The sequence below is a fragment of the Gracilinanus agilis genome, chromosome 1 (assembly GCF_016433145.1).
Source record: "Gracilinanus agilis isolate LMUSP501 chromosome 1, AgileGrace, whole genome shotgun sequence".
NCBI classification, from domain to species: domain Eukaryota; kingdom Metazoa; phylum Chordata; class Mammalia; order Didelphimorphia; family Didelphidae; genus Gracilinanus; species Gracilinanus agilis.
This window is the reverse complement of record NC_058130.1, coordinates 249,375,757-249,392,928: the sequence shown is the minus strand read 5'-3', so window position 1 is coordinate 249,392,928 and position 17,172 is coordinate 249,375,757. Positions and strand designations below refer to the sequence as shown.

At 40.7% G+C, this 17,172-nt stretch overlaps 1 protein-coding gene across 1 annotated transcript in view; it reads right to left on the bottom strand.

Annotated features, from left to right (window-relative positions):
- Nucleotides 1-17,172, bottom strand: part of EPB41L4B (erythrocyte membrane protein band 4.1 like 4B) — a 263,630-nt gene that overhangs the window by 60,589 nt on the left and 185,869 nt on the right. The window contains exons 16-19 of the mRNA XM_044660774.1: nt 4,051-4,157; nt 3,897-4,002; nt 3,684-3,694; nt 852-970 (exon numbers count right to left, since the gene is read on the bottom strand). Of these exons, the coding sequence (XP_044516709.1) occupies nt 852-970; nt 3,684-3,694; nt 3,897-4,002; nt 4,051-4,157 (343 nt within the window). The remainder of the gene's footprint in view (nt 1-851; nt 971-3,683; nt 3,695-3,896; nt 4,003-4,050; nt 4,158-17,172) is intronic.

Here is a 17,172-nt window from a genome sequence, read left to right as displayed (position 1 = left end):
TCTTACTTGATTATTTGTTATAAGAGGTTTATTTTTCTCTTTTTTTTGAAAGGAAGAGGGGAGGGGCAACTAGGTGGCTCAATGGATAGAGACAAACCTGGGGAAGGAAGATCCTAGGTTCGAAACTGGTCTTGGACACTTTCTAGCTGGGTAATCATGCACAAGTCATTTTCTAGCCTTTACTGCTCTTCTGCCTTGGAACTGATACTTATATTGATTCTAAGAGTTATATACGAGTTATATACGAGTTAAGAAAAGAGAGAGGGAATTGGAAAGAAAATAAAAATAAAAGCTTATTAACTGAATAAAATAAAAGGAAGTGGAAGGGAAAGGAAATGAATGGGGAAGGGAAGGGGGAAAAAGGGGAAGGGAAGGGAAAATAAGGTAGAAGGGAAGGAAAAGGAAGGAAGGAATTCATAGATTACCTATAAAGATGGAATTCTTTCTAAACATGAATGCATATCAAATTTGTTGGTTTGTTTTTATAAAATCTACAAGAATACCTCTGAGTATGAGTAGAAAATAATTTGTTGAAATCTCAACAAGTAAATAGCCCCAGTTTGAATAGTGTCCTGAGGTTTTCAAAGTGTCTTCCTTTATAAGAACACCAGAGATAGGTGCTCTGTTTTAGTAGCCACAACTGACAGAGGAGGAAGCAGGTTCAGAAAAGAGAAATGACCACTAGAGAGCTGGGACTCCAATCCAGGACCCCCAACTCCATGAGCAACAAGGACACACCACTGCACTCCATCCTTCTGCCTGACTGTGAAGGATTAGTTTCTGTTCAAAAGTTAGAGCCGTGACAGAGTGCCAAAAGGAAACCATACAACATGCCCTTTTCTCCACTGTACCTTGTTTATGTTAATGTGAAGAGCAGGCCATGGGGAAGCCACCTTTGAGGTTTCCATTTCCATCTTCTTCAGATGGGCAGCAGCTTCATTGTAAAGAATGGGATGTCCTGGGCTCAGTTCTAAAGAAGAAGAAAAAAAAGCCATCCATAGAATAAATCGATTTGAAAGAAAAGTTAGGTTTTCAGAGCAGTTACTCATTTAACCAATTAATAAATTTAGCTTATTAAACTGAACCATTAGGACAAGCTTATTTAGTCATAATGAGGATTGTATAGGTCATTTCCTTTAGAGGCAGCCATATGTGGACAGCATGATAACATTCAAGAATCCTCCTTCTGCAATAACTTTGTATTAATTTAAATGTGTTTGGCACTTATGTCTATGTACATTTGATTTATCCCAGTAGAATGTAAATTCCTTGAGAGGAGAAAGTATTTCATTTTTTTAAAATTACTGGTGCCTCATACATAATGAGTGCATAATAAATGCTTGTTGAATGAAGAAAGGAAGGAAGGAAATGAGTATTTTGCTATTCAGCAATCTTCAGACATGCCCAACTCTGTGACCCCATTTTCTTGGCAAAGATACTAGAAGACTTTGCCATTTCCTTTTTCAGCTCCCTTTCTAGATGAGGAAACTGAAGAAACCAGGCTGATGTGACTTGCCCAGGGTCACACAGCTGGTAAGTATCTGAGGCTAGATTTGAACTGAGGAGAATGCATCTTCCTGTCTCCAGGTTCAGCAGTCTAGCCACTGTGTGAGCCATTGAACAGATTCTGCTATGGTTTATATATCCTAACGGCAAATTTGATAAGATGCAGAGTCACACTTCTCTTCATATCAGAGACAGGGGGAGAACCCAAATGGCACATTTTCTCATTTTGTGTATGTTTCTCCTGACTTACAGGGAATTTCCTAGTGTGAAATTGGGATGCAAATCAGCACTAATGTAAATCAGCAATGTGACAACGGGAGTTATAGAAGAAAGTTGGTGGTTTGGTGATAGAGTGCTGGAATCGGTAAGATGGAAATTCAAATCCAGCCTCAGTCATTTACTAGCTGTATGGCCTTAGACAAGTCATTTAAACTTGATGTGCCTCAGTTTCCCCTACTATAAAATGAAGATAATAATATCACCTACCTTGCAGAGTTTTTTTGAGGATTGAATGAGATGATATTTGGAAAAGCACTTAGCACATAGAGTAGGCATATAGTAGATGCCATCTAAGTACTTCCCTCCTTTTTTTCCTTATAAACAGTTTCCTGGGGAAGTGAGAGATTAAGGGACTTTTTATTTTTAAACCTTAAACTTCTGTCTTAGTATCAATTCTAAGGCAGAAGAGAGGTAAAGGTTAGGCAACTGAGGTTAAGTAACTTGTCCAGGGTCACACAGCTAGGAAATACCTAAGGCCAGATTTGAACCCAGAGCTGCCTATTTCCCGGTCTGGCACTAACTACTGTATTACCTAGCTGCTAGATTAAGTGACTTATGTATGGTTGCAGAGCTAATATTTTTCAGAGGCAGGACTTGAACTCATGTTACCTCATTATGTCCTTTATCCCCTGGGCAACCTTGTCTCTGTAATATAATCTACATTCTTAAACAAGGCCAAAGAAACTGAGCCTGTGGCTGGTGAATGCCCTTCTAGGACCTGATTGTCATGCCCAGTACAATGGCCCACACAGCAACTTGTCTATTGCATCAGCTGAGTGTTAGAAAGACTACTGTGAGAATGTGGTATGGAAGCTGGCAGTATTTACTACCCAAGGCAGACTTCCCTGAGGGGATTGAGTGAGTTCTGTACACTGTAGTCATTTATCGAGGCCAACAATGGCACTTTGTGTCCCAGTAGGTCAAGAAATACAAGCTCCGGCAAAGAAATGAGAACATGTTCTTCTGTAACCTGAGGAACATGGATTCTTCATCCCACTCCAGTTATTATTCCGTTCTTGGGTCTGCAACATTACAGGGAGCTCCCAATAGTTTAAGAAATTGAGAATATCATGACCTTATGAGGACATGGAATTTCATTCTTACATTTCAAACCCATCATCTGTTTTCCATAACTAAAGACCCACGTCATTAAATACAACATTGAAATCTAACCATCAAACAATCACAAGATTGCTGGATTTGGAATAAGAGAATCCAAGATATAATCATAACTCTGCTACTTGCTCCTTATGTGACCTTGCCTCATCTCTCCCCATGCCAATCCATTCTCCATTCAGCCACTAAAATGACTGTCCTAAACCACAGATCTGACCTTTTACTCCCCCACTCAGTATACTCTAGTGGCTTCCTATTGCCTCCAGGATCAAATAAAAAATGCTGTTTAGCAACCAACACCCTTTATAACCTAGCCGCCTCCTACCTCTCCAGTCTTCTGTAAGTAAAGCATACTTTAATCCCTAATAAGTCCTCTTCAGTCTAGTGACACTGGATCTCTTGCTGCTTCATGACCAAGACAGTTCATCTCTTGGCTCTGGGTATTTTTCTCTATTGGCTAGTCTTCATTTGTTAGACACTCTTCTTAATCTACCAGCTTCCCTGGCTTCCCTTAAGTCCCAACTAAAATCCTACACTCTATAGAAAGTCTTTCCCAATCTCTATTAATTCCAATGTCTACCTATTCTTAATTATTTCCTATTTTACCTTTATATAGCCTCTTTATACATATTCATTTTCTTGTCTCTCCCATTGGATTATAATCTTCTTGAGAGTAGGGACTGTCTTTTGCCTCTTTTTGTACCTCCAGAACTTATCACAGTGCCTGGTATGTAGCAGGTGCTTAATAAACATTTATCGACCATTGAACAAGTCACATAAACTCTTCAGACTTCTGTTTCCTCGTGTAAAATGAGAAAGTTTAACTAGATGGCCTCTAAGGTCCTTTTCAGTTCTACATCTATTATTATAAACCCTTACATTCCTTCACAGGCATCCTCTGCATTTGAGGCAGTTCACCACAAAGAATGAACACAACAGAACTCCAAGTCACAAAGGAAAGGGGTCAGACATCCAGCTGGTCAAGTCTAATGAACTTACTACTGGGCGTTGGGATCCCAGGAGACATATCTTTGCTCTCAAGAGGAACTGGTATTCCATAATTGGAGTGGTGTTGGTGTTGGTGTTGGTGTTGGTGCTGGTGTTGATGCTGATGCTGGTGTTGATGCTGATGCTGATGATGGTGATGATGGTGATGTCTTCCTGGAGCTTTGGTGGTAAATGGGGTTCCCCCATTTTCTTCGATGTTGAATAGCAGCAGGTTAGAATTGTTGAGCACTGGTGAGGGCAAAGGATAACTACAGGAGATAAAAAAAGTTAGAACTTAGAAGAACAAAACCCGTCAACATTCTGGTCATAGTTTTTTCCCCAACTGAGTAACTGCTTTTTCTTATTCTCCAAGTAGAGAGGGACTGTAAGAAAGAAGTGATATTGATTCTTAGGATTCTTCCAATTGTGACAATTATTCCCAATCATTCCAAGTATGAGGACTATATGTATAATGTTTGTAATATAAGTATGAGGAGTATATGTATACTACTTTCTCTTTCTCTCTCTCTCTCTCTCTATACACATATACACATATATATAATCTTACACTCACAGATCCCTACATGATAGGAGTTATACCTATTGATTAAGGAAATATATGATAGCAAAAGGCCATAATGGTTAATATAATGAATTGACAATTTTACTAATCACAAAAGTGAGAAGGCATGGGATATAGTGATCAGAAAGCCAACTTAGAGTCAGGAAGACCTCTATTCCATTTCAACCTTTGTGACCCTGAGCATTTAACCTCTCTTTGAGCCTTAGGCAACTCTTTAAAACAGAGATGTTTCTAAATCAGAGGTGCCCAGGCCTGAGGACAACAGATAGCACTCCCAAGTACAGCCAGAAACAGAGCAAAATGTAATGGGGAAATATTAACAAAATAAATAAAAATACAATCAAACATAGATAATGTTAACTTGTGGTTTTTTAAGTCGATATATACCAATGGAGATCCTTATGTACAAGTTAGTTCTAGGGACAGCTAGATGACACAGTAGATAGAATGTCAAGCCTAGAATGAGTTCAAATCTGGCCTCAGGTATTTCCTAGCTGGGCAAGTCACTTCACCCTGTTTGCCTCAGTTTCCTTGTCTGTAAAATGAGCTGGAGAACAAAATGTCAAACCACTCTAATATCTTTGCCAAGAAAACCCCAAATGGAGTCCCAAAGAGCTGGACATTGAAACAAATGAACCACAGCAAGAACCCACTATGTTTGTGACATACACTGGAGATACAGAGAAAGGTAAAAGACAGTTCACTCTCTCAAAGAGTTCCCATTAAACTATAAGTAAGAAGATATGAGATCTACTTCCATCTGTGTCTTTGTATGGCCCCGTCCTTTTCTCTCAGAGTCTAAGTACCCTTCTCTGGGAGTAGTTAGTCCATGATAGATCATCTCTAAGGTTCCTCCCTATGGCAATAGTCTTTGACTCTGTGTTGCTAAGAGAGTAGGAAGGACCTGGGAATGCTTGATCCTGGCTTCTCCCAAGTGCAACTCCCCACTTGAAGCAAGTTATGTGTGTGTAAGTTTTGTATCCATGTGTATATGATTACAGTGAAGAATGTAACTGTGTTTCTAGATGAAACAGTTCATTCTTGTAAAACTAATCCCTGAGCAATGAGCAATAACTCTGAATGAAGATAGGAATCAAAATTTATTTCCTACATGGCAGGACAGAACCATAAATAGGTATCTGTTCACCTGGAGCAAAAACAGTGGGGTCCCTTGGGTGGGTGGGAGTGGCAGTATACCGATAGCTTGGCTGTGAGTCATTCCAGGAGAGAGGGTAGCCTGACCCTAGACCCACTGGAATGGGAGGAAGACTGGCCACAGTTTTGGGACCCTGTAGGTAGCTGGCTCAGGAGGAGGTGGCTTTTTATGATATGATTAGACCAAAAGCCAGAAGGATCTCTGCCGGGAGAGAAAGAGTGGTCCTCCTCGTGCCTCCCTGGCTCTTCACTCTTCCCCAGACTGGCTGGCTGGATGTCATAGTGGAGAACTGAAAGGGAGCCCCTAAGGTCATCCAGTGTGATCTCCTCATTTTACAGTTGAAGAAATTGAGACCAAGGAAAGTTAAATGACTTTTCTGTGTTCACACAGATAGTGAGTATCATGGTCAGGATTCTGATTCAAGACCTTGGACTCCCGAATCAGTGGTTTTTCTTTTGCTTCCAGTGCATCATTGGGCCCATGTTTATGATGAATCTAATGCAGGAATTCTTCTCTAAATTAGTACATAAGCATAATATAGATGTGAACTTCAGTAGACCATATATATGCCATCACTCTAGAGTCAGAATTTTTTCCCTATATATCTCAGTCTAGTTTTCCTTTTCCCAAGATTTCAGCTCAATCTTTCTTTCATCAGTTCATTGCTTGGTATAAATTATGAGTGGGGGCACGTCAGAAGGTGTAAAGTTGGGGGAGCCCTTTGAGGCCATATCTTCCAACTCCCTCGTTTTACAAACGGTCATTCAGATATTAATTATGAGCAGCAGGATTTGAACCCAGTTCTTCTGATTAGAACTAGTACTATTTCTAACATGCTACTAAATAAGCCCATCAGAGTAAATCAAGGATGAATAAATGAGCTTTTATTATAACAAGGAATTTAACTTCTGTTGAAAGGTTATACTGATTTAAGTGATCATATTTGAACTTCTCACACATTATGTGAAATTGATCTTTGGCAGCTTATTACCATGTCATTTTTGTTGTTGTTCAATCATTTTTCAGTTATGTCCCCATTTGGGGTTTGCTTGGCTAAGAAACTGGAGTGGTTTGCCATTTCCTTCTCCAGCTCATTTGACAGATGAGGAACAGAAGCAAAGAGGGTTAAGTGAACTCATAGAAGAGCCTCCCTGAATCCAAGCCCAGTGCTCTATTCATAGCATTACCTCGTCCACTAATTTATCATAGGATCATAAATTTAAAGCTTGAAAAGATCTTGAGTCATCAAGTTTAACTCTCTTATTTTACAAGTAAGGAAACTGAGGCACAGAGAAGTTGAAATGACTTGTCCAAGGTCACATAGCTATTAAATATCTGGGATAGGATTTGAACACATATCTTCTTGACTTCAAGTTCCATTTCCCATCCGCTATATCAAGCAATCAATAAACATTTGCTGACACATTTATTAAGCATCTACTATATGCCAAGCACTGTTCTAAGCACTGGGGATGTAAAAAGAGGCAAAAGACATAATGCTGTCTCAGTTTGCTTTGACTCTTTTCTTCTGTATTTGAAGATCTTTCTCCCAGCAACTTGCAGAATTTGTTTACTGATGGAATTGTTCAGTTTAACCACTGTGTGAGTTTGTAGTTTGTAGTCTTGGGTTGGTTTGTTGTTGTTGTTTTTCAGGAGATGATCTACTATGTGGATACTTTCAACTGGCAATTTTTTTTCTTTGTCTTCAGAAACTCCCAGAAGTTTTCTTGTATTATTTCTTGCATTATGGTATTCAGGGTTTTCAGCATGCTATTTTGGGAGACTTTAAACCCTTAGGTGGTTTAAACACATTCTATCTTCAATCTTTTTGCTTGTACGGCACACATGCTGTCTTTTAATGGTATTGCTTTTTGCTTTTCTTCTCCCTGATTGTCTTTTACTTTTGTGTATTTGCATTCTCAATCAATTGTCCTCTTATTTTGTTAATGAGATTTGCTACTATAGATTCAATCTTTTCTCTTCTACCAATTATTTTTGTCATGCAGGTCACAAATTCTATTCTTACAATGTTAATTTTTCTTTTAAAGAACTCAGGAATAGCATGTTGTGGTTCCACATTCTCCACAAAATCCACAAGGATGTCTGTTTCATAAGGTGTTGAATCATTTTCCTTTATTTCGTAGTATTTATCCATGAATGCCTATATTTGGTTACTAGATCTAAAAGCCATATTTCCTTTTGCCTTCAATGTCTTCCCCATTGGTTCAGTTGCTCATGCTCAAGATCTTTCAGTTTTCTTCCTCTTGAGATCTTTGGTAATTTCATTCTTCCCCCTCCTCCATTTTCTTTTATTATTTACCTTCTGAGTCCCTCCATTCTGATGGTTTTCCTTGGGGCTGGATCTCAAAGCATCTCAGCTTCCTCTCATACCAGGTATTAATTGTTCACCACTATAGTTTTTTGCCCCAGGTGATTTTTTCCCCCTTAAACCCTTATTCGAGGTCCTGGGTTCAAATCTGGTCTCAGATAGTTCCTAGCTGTGTGACCCGGGGCAAGACACTTAACCTCCATTGCCTAGCCCTTATTATTCTTCTGCCTTGGAACCAATACACAATATTAATTCTAAGATGGAAGATAAGGCCCTTAGTTCTTAGGCAGAAGAGCAACTAGGCAATGGGGGTTGAGTGACTTGCTCACGCTCACACAGCTAGGTCAGATTTGAACCCAGTACTTCCTGTCTCCAGATGTGGCTTTCTATCCACTAAGTTATCCAACTGCCCCTTCCCTTCCCTCCCAGTGACTTGCAAGGAGACAAATGGATGCTGGGCTCTTTCCCTCAGGTTCACTGGAACCACCTAACCTACCATATACACAGTATCTTGTCCTATTCTCTCTGTTCCTCAGTTGTCTGGACCAGCAGTAGAAGGCATTGCTATACTGGTACTATCATAGCCTGGTCAAACTCCTGCCATTGAAAGTTTGGATCTTTATGGAACTGGGAGAAGGCTGAGTCCGAGGATAATGTCGAATTGGACTACAAACCCAGGCACATGTTCTGCCCCATTCTCTCTGTTCCTCCACTCTCCCACAGAGTTCTATGTGTAGTACAGACTGCTGCTGTGGTTACTTTGTGGACTCAGCGAATTTCTGCATTTTGGAACTTGGAACCCCATGGCACTTGGAGAGGGGGAGAAGCTGGAATGTGGGGTTGTATTTGGTGTAAGCCCTTGGGTCGGTCAGTAGCCTGTGATGTGACGGTATGCTGGGAAGGAGGTGCCAAGTGAGAATGAGACGGGCGATTGGTTCATGGAGTTCATGGAGAACCTGAAAGAATTCTTTCAGGTTCTTGATGTCCTATAACATGGAGACTGCTAAAAATTGCTTTCTTTTTGTTTGCAACTTCTGCTTTAGAGAGCTCTGAAAGATCGTGAAGATCAGAGAAAATGTTGAGTCCTCCATCTTGCGGGCCACAGCTTTTGCTTTTCTCTTTTTTGTGCCTCTCTTGCTCCATTTCTTCCAGCACCTCTTCTCTTCCATCCTATAAAGTGTGAAATGTTTAAATGTTCCTTTCTCACCCCCCCCCTTTGCCTCTCATAATCACATTCCACCTAGAACTTCTCTTTTCCCCAAAATCTGTACTTGTTACATTTCCACCCTCATAAAATCTTCTATTATCTCCAAATTAGGCTTTAGGAAGGAAGCAATTTATTCAAATTAATTTATGCTAAACTGTGAATTACTTATAGCCCCTTTAATTCCGGCAGGGACATTGGCATTTTAAAAGATTTGCTAAGATACTTGTTAAAACTAAATGAATCTCTAATGAGTGAAATATTAGCAAGTATGAAAAAATGTGAAATGCTGCCTGATAACAGTATAGAGAAGGCCAGTCTGGGAAGCCAGAGAATATGTACTTAAGTCTTGCCTTTGATACATACGGTCTGGGTGATCCTGTGCAAGTCACTTAACCATTCATGTATTGCCTTCAAATCAATAATGCCAAGGCATTTCCTCTCTGGGAGTTCTATACACAGATGAAATCATGGGCCTACCCTCCCCCAAAGTAAAAAATTGTAGAGGTGAGCTCCTTTCTGGCAGGTTCTGTCTTTTGCAAACTCTTTTTGTAAACCTAGCATTTAGCCTAGTGCCTGGCAGATGGTCGCCAATTAATAAATATTTATTGGTTGTTAGGATGAAAACTTGCTTGGAAGAGAACTTAGAGCAATTCCTTGCAATGAGCAAGAGTGTAAGAAATGCTTGTTTATGATGTAAATATGTTTATTGATATCTCATATCTAATTACAAATCCCAAGCCTTAGGCTGCAAGGGGCAGAATTCCATAGAGCAGTGATGGGCAAACTTTTTAAAGAGGAGCCAAAGGAAATTTTCATCTGTCAGTCTGTTTCTAAGGCAACTCTTTCGAAGTTTTGTTGTATTGTATCCTTCTCATTGTATTTGTCAGATTAGGCTGGATAGAACATTTCAGGGGGACACATCTGGCCCACAGGTGATAGTTTGCCCATCACTGCCATAGAGCCATTGCTAGGGTAGATTTTTCTCCCTGGGCAGTGAAAGTCAGAGGGTCTGATGGCATTGTCAGCCACTTGATGATGGGCAGGTAGGTGGCCCAGTAGGTACAGAGCCAGGTCTGGAAATGGGAGATCCTGGGTTCAAATCTGGCCTCAGACACATCCTGGCTGTATGACCCTGAGCAAGTCACTTAACCCCATATGCCTAGACTTCACCACTCTTCTGCCTTCAAATACTTGGTATTGATTCTAAGGCAGAAGGTGAGGGTTTTAAAAAAAATGTCAGAAGGGAAGGGAAGGGAAGGAAAAAGGAGCACTTGCTGACTGAGTTCAGTTCCATGAGCAGGAATAAGTAGTTAAAATAAGAAACAGGAATTGATATCCTCCTCTACCTGGCCCCTTTCCCTCTCCCTACCATCAACTTTCCCAATGCCTTCCTCATGCCTGACTGCCAGAAAGTGCTAGTTATGGAGGGAAGGACAATTCTGAGGAGGGTCTGCTCTTTCACACATCCTGAGCTTTGGAGAATCAGGACCATGAAAGAGCCTTTGTATCTGGGAACGCACACTGGGGGCTGAGTGCTTGCTGTGTAGGCGGAATCTTTTCTGGCATGACTTATCCATCCACCATCTTGGGATGAGGACATTGTCCTGACACTGGTTCTGAGCTCCAGTTCAACCTCTGTTGTTGTTTAGTCATTTCAGTTGTGTCTGACTCTTCGAGACCCTTTGTAAGGTTTTCTTGGCAAAGGTACTGCAGTCTGTTTACCACTTCCTTCTCCAGTTCACTTTACAGACAAGGAAAAGGAAGCAAAAACAATGAAATGACTTACCCAGGGTCACATAGCTAATAAGTGTCTGAGGCCAGATCGAAACTCAGGTCTTCCTGACTCCAAGCCCAGTGGTCTATCCACTGTGCCACCTAGTTACCTAAACTGTAATACCAATTATTTACTGACCCAGATTTCTAGACAGACATCTATGTGCCCCCACCTATCACCTACACCCTCAGCTTCTTATCATTTGGAGTGATCACAAAAGCTGGCACCAGTGACCCACATTGACTCTGTGCTCTGTCATCACTGCACTCTGAAGAGTGGAGACCAGAAGCAATCAACTGACCCTTTCCCTTTGCTATGGCAGGCAATCTCCCAGTTTTAGTTCCTTTCATTTCTGGGATAATAGTAATAATAATTAAGAATCATGTAATGCTTTAAGATACATAGGATCATAGTTGGAAGAGCTCTTAGAGGCCACTAAGTCCAAGCCACTCATTTTACAGATGAGAAAACTGAGGCATAGAAAGGTTAAATGACTTGCCCAAGGTCACAATCTACTTAGGAGCAGGATTGGAATACAGGTCTTCCAGTGACTCCAAGACTGAGACACTATCTAAAAATAATAACACTTATTTGGCACCTACTATGTGTCAAGCACGATGCTATGTGCTTATATGATCCTCTCAACAACTCTCGGAAGTATGTATTATTATTATTAACCCCATTTTACAGATATGGAAACTAGGACAAACAGTTTAAGTGACTTGCCCAGGGTTACACAACTAGTACAAGTATCTGAGGTCGAAATTGAACTCGGGTCTTTCCATGCCCATGCCTGGTGCTCTATCCACTGTACCAGCTAGGTTCCTCTACATCCTGTAGCCACAGCGGCATAGCCGTGGAGCCCAGAAGAAAGGTATGAGAGTGATGATATTCCTGGGGGACACAGGAACTAAAGTGTGGAAAAGGATGTGAGCCTGGGGCTAACGTAAAGAACATTCTTCTAACTTACAGATACAGGCTCCTAATCCCTTCTCTAGTGATCCTTCACACTTACAATCTTCTGTTGATTCTGTATTGCCCTCTATGATCACCACAGAGAAGTGCCTCCCAGCACCCCAGGTTTCAGGTGAACCAGGGGAAAGGAAGAGAGTTCCCATTGGTGACAGCACTCTAGAGAGAAGCTCTGGTTTCCCTCTACTGGTTACTATTCTGGGAATCAGAGTTTATTCCCCTCAGATATCAAAGTATTGGCTCTTATGATCACATCACCTTACCCTTATGTTCCTTTGGGAGAAAATGGAAATAGAGAGGAAATACAAAAAGACCACCTAAAGGGAGAGTATAATGAATCAGCCCTTTAGACTTGTCTATTCAGCCAGTTAGAAAGCTGAATTAGTGGTGTTAATAAGAGTTTTACAAGGGATCCCTTGACTGACAAAGAAAATGGCAAATATACAGAGGTTTATTAGGAAGGTTCAAGAAAACAGTGAATCTTTGAGCACTGGTCAGGGAGTGAAAAGATTTACATTCAAGTCCATTTCTACTACTCCAGAGCCATGTAATCCGGGGCTAGGCACTAGAGATTTAGCTATTGTTTTTTATTTATTACACAAAGACGAGTTGTTATTATTTGAATGTAGAAGGCTCCCCAAGAACAAAGATGGGTCTAATGTACTTCCTTGATTTCTTAATGTCCTAGGGAACTTGGTATAAGGCAAAGGATGCTGAAGGGAAGTCAAAAATGCCTGGCTTTGAATCCTTTTTATTTATTGAACCTTGTAGCAATCATGTAGTAGAAAGAATACTTGGGACAACTTAGGTGTAACAGTGGCTAGAGTGCCATGCTCGGAGTCAGGAGAACCTGGGTTCAAATCTGACCTCAGACACTTTCCCCTAGCTACCTGATCCCATTTGCCTAGCCCTTGTCCTTTTGTCTTAAACTTGTTACTAAGAGAGTAAATGTTTAAAATTAAATTAAAAATAATTTTTTAAAAAAGAAAGAATACTTATTGACTTTGGTGTCAGGGTACCTGGGTTCAGATTCTGTCCCTATTATTTGTTTGTTTGCTCTTTTTTTTAAGCCCTTACTTTCTGTCTTAGTAATAACTTTAAGGCAGAAGAGGAAAGGTTAGGCAAATAGGATTAAATGACTTGTCCAGGATCACACAGCTAGGAAGTATCTGAGTCCAGATTTGAACTGAGGTCTTCCTGATTCCAGGCCTGGTGCTGTTAACTACCTCCAGCCCCTATTACTTGTTGCCTACCACTCTGATCTTTGGCTTCCTTATCTGCAAAATGTGGAGAATGATATTTATCCAGTCTACCTCATATGTCTATGGAGAGGAAAAGTCCTCTGTAAGAGGAAAAGAGATTTAGAAATGGGTGCTTTTGTTATCATTGAGCTATTTTTTTATTTTTTGACATTTGGGAGACAGAACAGCTATGATGCTGGGCAAGTTATGAGTTCTTTGTACCTTATTTTCTTCATCTGTAAAATGGGAATAATAAGACTTTCAATTCAGCATAAATTTATTATTTGACGTGCAAGGTATCATGGTAGATACTGCAGAAACAAAGATGAAAAATAAAACATTCCCTGCCTTTTAAAGGCTTACATTCTACTTGTACTCTCAGACATTAGGAAAGTGTTTTGGAAACTTTGAAACACGACAATGTAAGATATTATTTGTTCATCTTTCATTTCAAAGAAGACCAATGACATCACAGGGTAATGGACTGACTCATGAGTAAATTAGATTTAAGTGAGGCAGAGTTGCACAAAGTCATCAGCCTCCTCTTTTTCAGTCATAGAAATCCATTGGCAAGACAAAAGTCACGATGACTGGCCACAGCCCAGCATGCAGTGGATGACCTTGGCATCTTTGATGTCTGACCAAACTCTAAGTGTGCCACAGTGCCTATTTCAGTCACCTTCATGGCCATTGGAACAAACTGTTTTAATCTGCCCATTTTGCTGGGGAAACTTGTGCTTGTGGTAGATATCCCCCTAACTCACCAATGGGTTTGAGGCCCGTTGGTTATTCTCAACCTGGTTTATTTAATCCATCTGCCAAGTTTTACTGTGGTGTGGCTGTAGTTTCTTGAAGTCATAGGTGAGAGTTGGGTGATGGTTGGACACCAAAGGCAGATGAACAGCCCTGAAAAAAGGGCTTAGCAAACACTCACACTGGAAATGCTAGTTTGAACACAATTTACTAGTCCAAACAAGCAAGACCAAATTGTTCTGACCTGTGATATCCAGCTCAAGGTAGGATCTAGTCTAAACAAGCAAGACCAAAAGTGATAACCAGCTCAAGGTAGGATTTTTACTTTTCTATTGGCCATCTGTATGCAGTACTGGGAATGCTTTTAGCACAGAAAAGCAGCGAGATACTCACAGCTTATACTTAGGATATTGAAATGAAGACCATTTACTGGGCTCTAACTGGACTCTCTTCCTATGAAAGCAAGTGCTTAGTCACACTATGGTCTCTTGAACCCTTTGGCCAATAGAGTCTCCTGTAGGTATTCAAATAAATCTCTCTCTCTCTCTCTCTCTTTCTCTCTCTCTCTCTCTCTCTCTCTCTCTCTCTCTCTCTCTCACACACACACACACACACACACACACGCACACACACACTCAACTTTAAAATGTATTTGGAACATTGGAAAAATGCCCAGTGTCCAAGGGATGGCAAGTACAATGGATATTGGATCTTTTGAAGTATGGAATAACTACAGGAACACTAAGTACCCCTGATAAGTTTGACTTACCATGTTAGAATAAGAACAAACCTATTCATGCATATGGAAAAACTTGGAAACTAAGATGCAACAAATGATAGCAAGACAGGAAGTTTGCTTAGATTTTTACAGAATGAATCATAGATTCAGATAATAGAAGAATGAGAAGGAACTTCAGAGGTCAGTCAACTTGTCTAATCCCCGCCAAATAATACATTTTATAACAATATTGCTAACATGTAACCAACCAGGATTCACCTGCAATGAGCAGCCCAGCCCACTTTTTGACAGCTCTAATTAATAGAAGTTTCTGTGAATATTGAACTGAAATATATTTCTCTGAAATTGGGGCTATAATTTATTTATTTATAAAACCTTTAACTTCCATCTTGGAATCAATACTGTATATTGGTTTCCAGGCAGAAGAGTGGTAAGGGCTAGGCAATGGGGGTTAAGTGACTTGCCCAGGGTCACATAGCTGGGAAGTGTCTGAGGCCAGATTTGAACCTAGGACCTCCTGTCTCTAGGCCTGACTCTCAATCCACTGAGCCACCCAGCTTCCCCCCGAGGCTATGATTTATAAGTGAAAATGCCAGATATGGGAAAGACCAGAGTTATACAGTATGATACTGTGTATGAGAATAGCACAGATATCAGAATATCAGAATTAGGATCATTTTAAGGAGCTAGGAGGCACAGTTATAAAAGACTTGAGTGAAGATGTTTCTTCTGATTCTTATTAGCAGTGTGACCTTGGGGAAATCACTTAACTTTTACTTGCCTCATTTTCCTCATATGAAAAATGGGAATAATAATAATAATAGCAATGATCAATAAGAATGTATTAAGTGGTAGTTCCGGGTTAAGATGGCGGCAGAGTAAGAAGCAGCTCTTAACCTCTCCTGACCGAAACATACAAAACTCCTCAAGGGGACATAAAAACAAGTCCAGACGAACGGAGGAACCCCACAACAGGGCACAGCGTGGAAGGTACGTGGAATCGAGACATTTCCAGGCTAAAAAGGGCTCTCACTCACTCAATCGCGAGCTGAGCAACCACCCCACCCCCACCCCCTCCACACTCACCTATAGCTCCGAACCCAGCTAAAAAGAAATAGAGCAAGTTTGGGGCACCCATCGAGTCATCAGCAGCTCCGGGACCTGTTCCTGACAGCAGCAAGACTTAGGACCCCATTAAGTCAAAAAAAGCACGCGAAATCTGAGTGCGCGCGCTGGTGCAGGACGCTGGGCGCGCAGAGTGCCGGCTGAGTAGAGGCGTGGGTGGAGGCAGAACTAAGCCTAAGTGGGGAACCAGTGCAGACGGGTATACGACTGTGGAAGCAGCGCCCTGAGACTTGTAAAGAAACCTTCAGCAGAGGATCAAGCAAGAGGGCCCACCAGGGGGCTTGACCTTGGAAAAAACCAGAATTCAGACCTCAGGAGCCAATAGATTGGGAACAGACACTGAGCCCGAGGATAAAGCTGAGAAGCTGCTGGGCTAATGATGGCTACTCAGCATCAGGAGGTTCAGAAGAGAAAGAATAATAACAAAAAGAAGAAGTCTTTAACACTCGACAGCTTTTACACAGAGAAAATCCAGACAACCGAGCAAACAGAGGAGGAGAACAAACAAGCATCCGGACCCTCCTCAAATAAGGAAAACTCCTCACAAGCTATGGAAGAGTTCAAAACTGAGATTCTGAGGAAAATGGAAGAGATCTGGCAAGAAAATAACAGTTTAAAAGGTAGAATCTTGCAATTGGAAAGTGAGGCTCAGAAATCAAATGAACTGATAAGCAAATTGAACACCAGAAATGACAAGATTGAAAAGGAATACCAAAAGATTATAGCCGAAAACCAAAAGATTATAGCCGATAACCAGTCCCTAAAGGCTAGAGTCGAGCAATTAGAAACCAATGATCTCTCAAGACAACAAGAACAAATAAAACAAAGTCAAAAGACTGAAAAAATAGAAGGAAATATGAAATATCTCAATGAGAGAGTGACAGACCAAGAAAACCGGTCTAGAAGAGACAATTTGAGAATAATTGGTCTTCCAGAAAACCCAGAAATTAATAGAAACCTGGACTCCGTACTAAAAGAAATTATTCAGCAAAATTGCCCTGAAGTCCTACAACAAGAGGGCAATATAGACATCGAAAGGATCCATAGAACACCCACCATATTCGACCCAGAGAAGAAATCGGTTAGAAATATTATTGCCAAATTCAAAAGCTTTCAAGCAAAAGAAAAAATCTTACAAGAAGCCAGAAAGAGACAAGTCAAATATCAAGGAGCACCAATCAGGATCACACAGGATCTGGCAGCCTCCACACTAAAAGACCGTAAGGCTTGGAATACAATATTCAGAAAGGCAAGAGAGCTGGGCCTGCAACCACGGATCAACTACCCATCAAAATTGACTATATATTTCCAGGGGAAAGTATGGGCATTCAACAAAATTGAAGAATTCCAGGTATTTGCACAGAAAAGACCAGGGCTGAATGGAAAGTTTGATATCGAACCACAA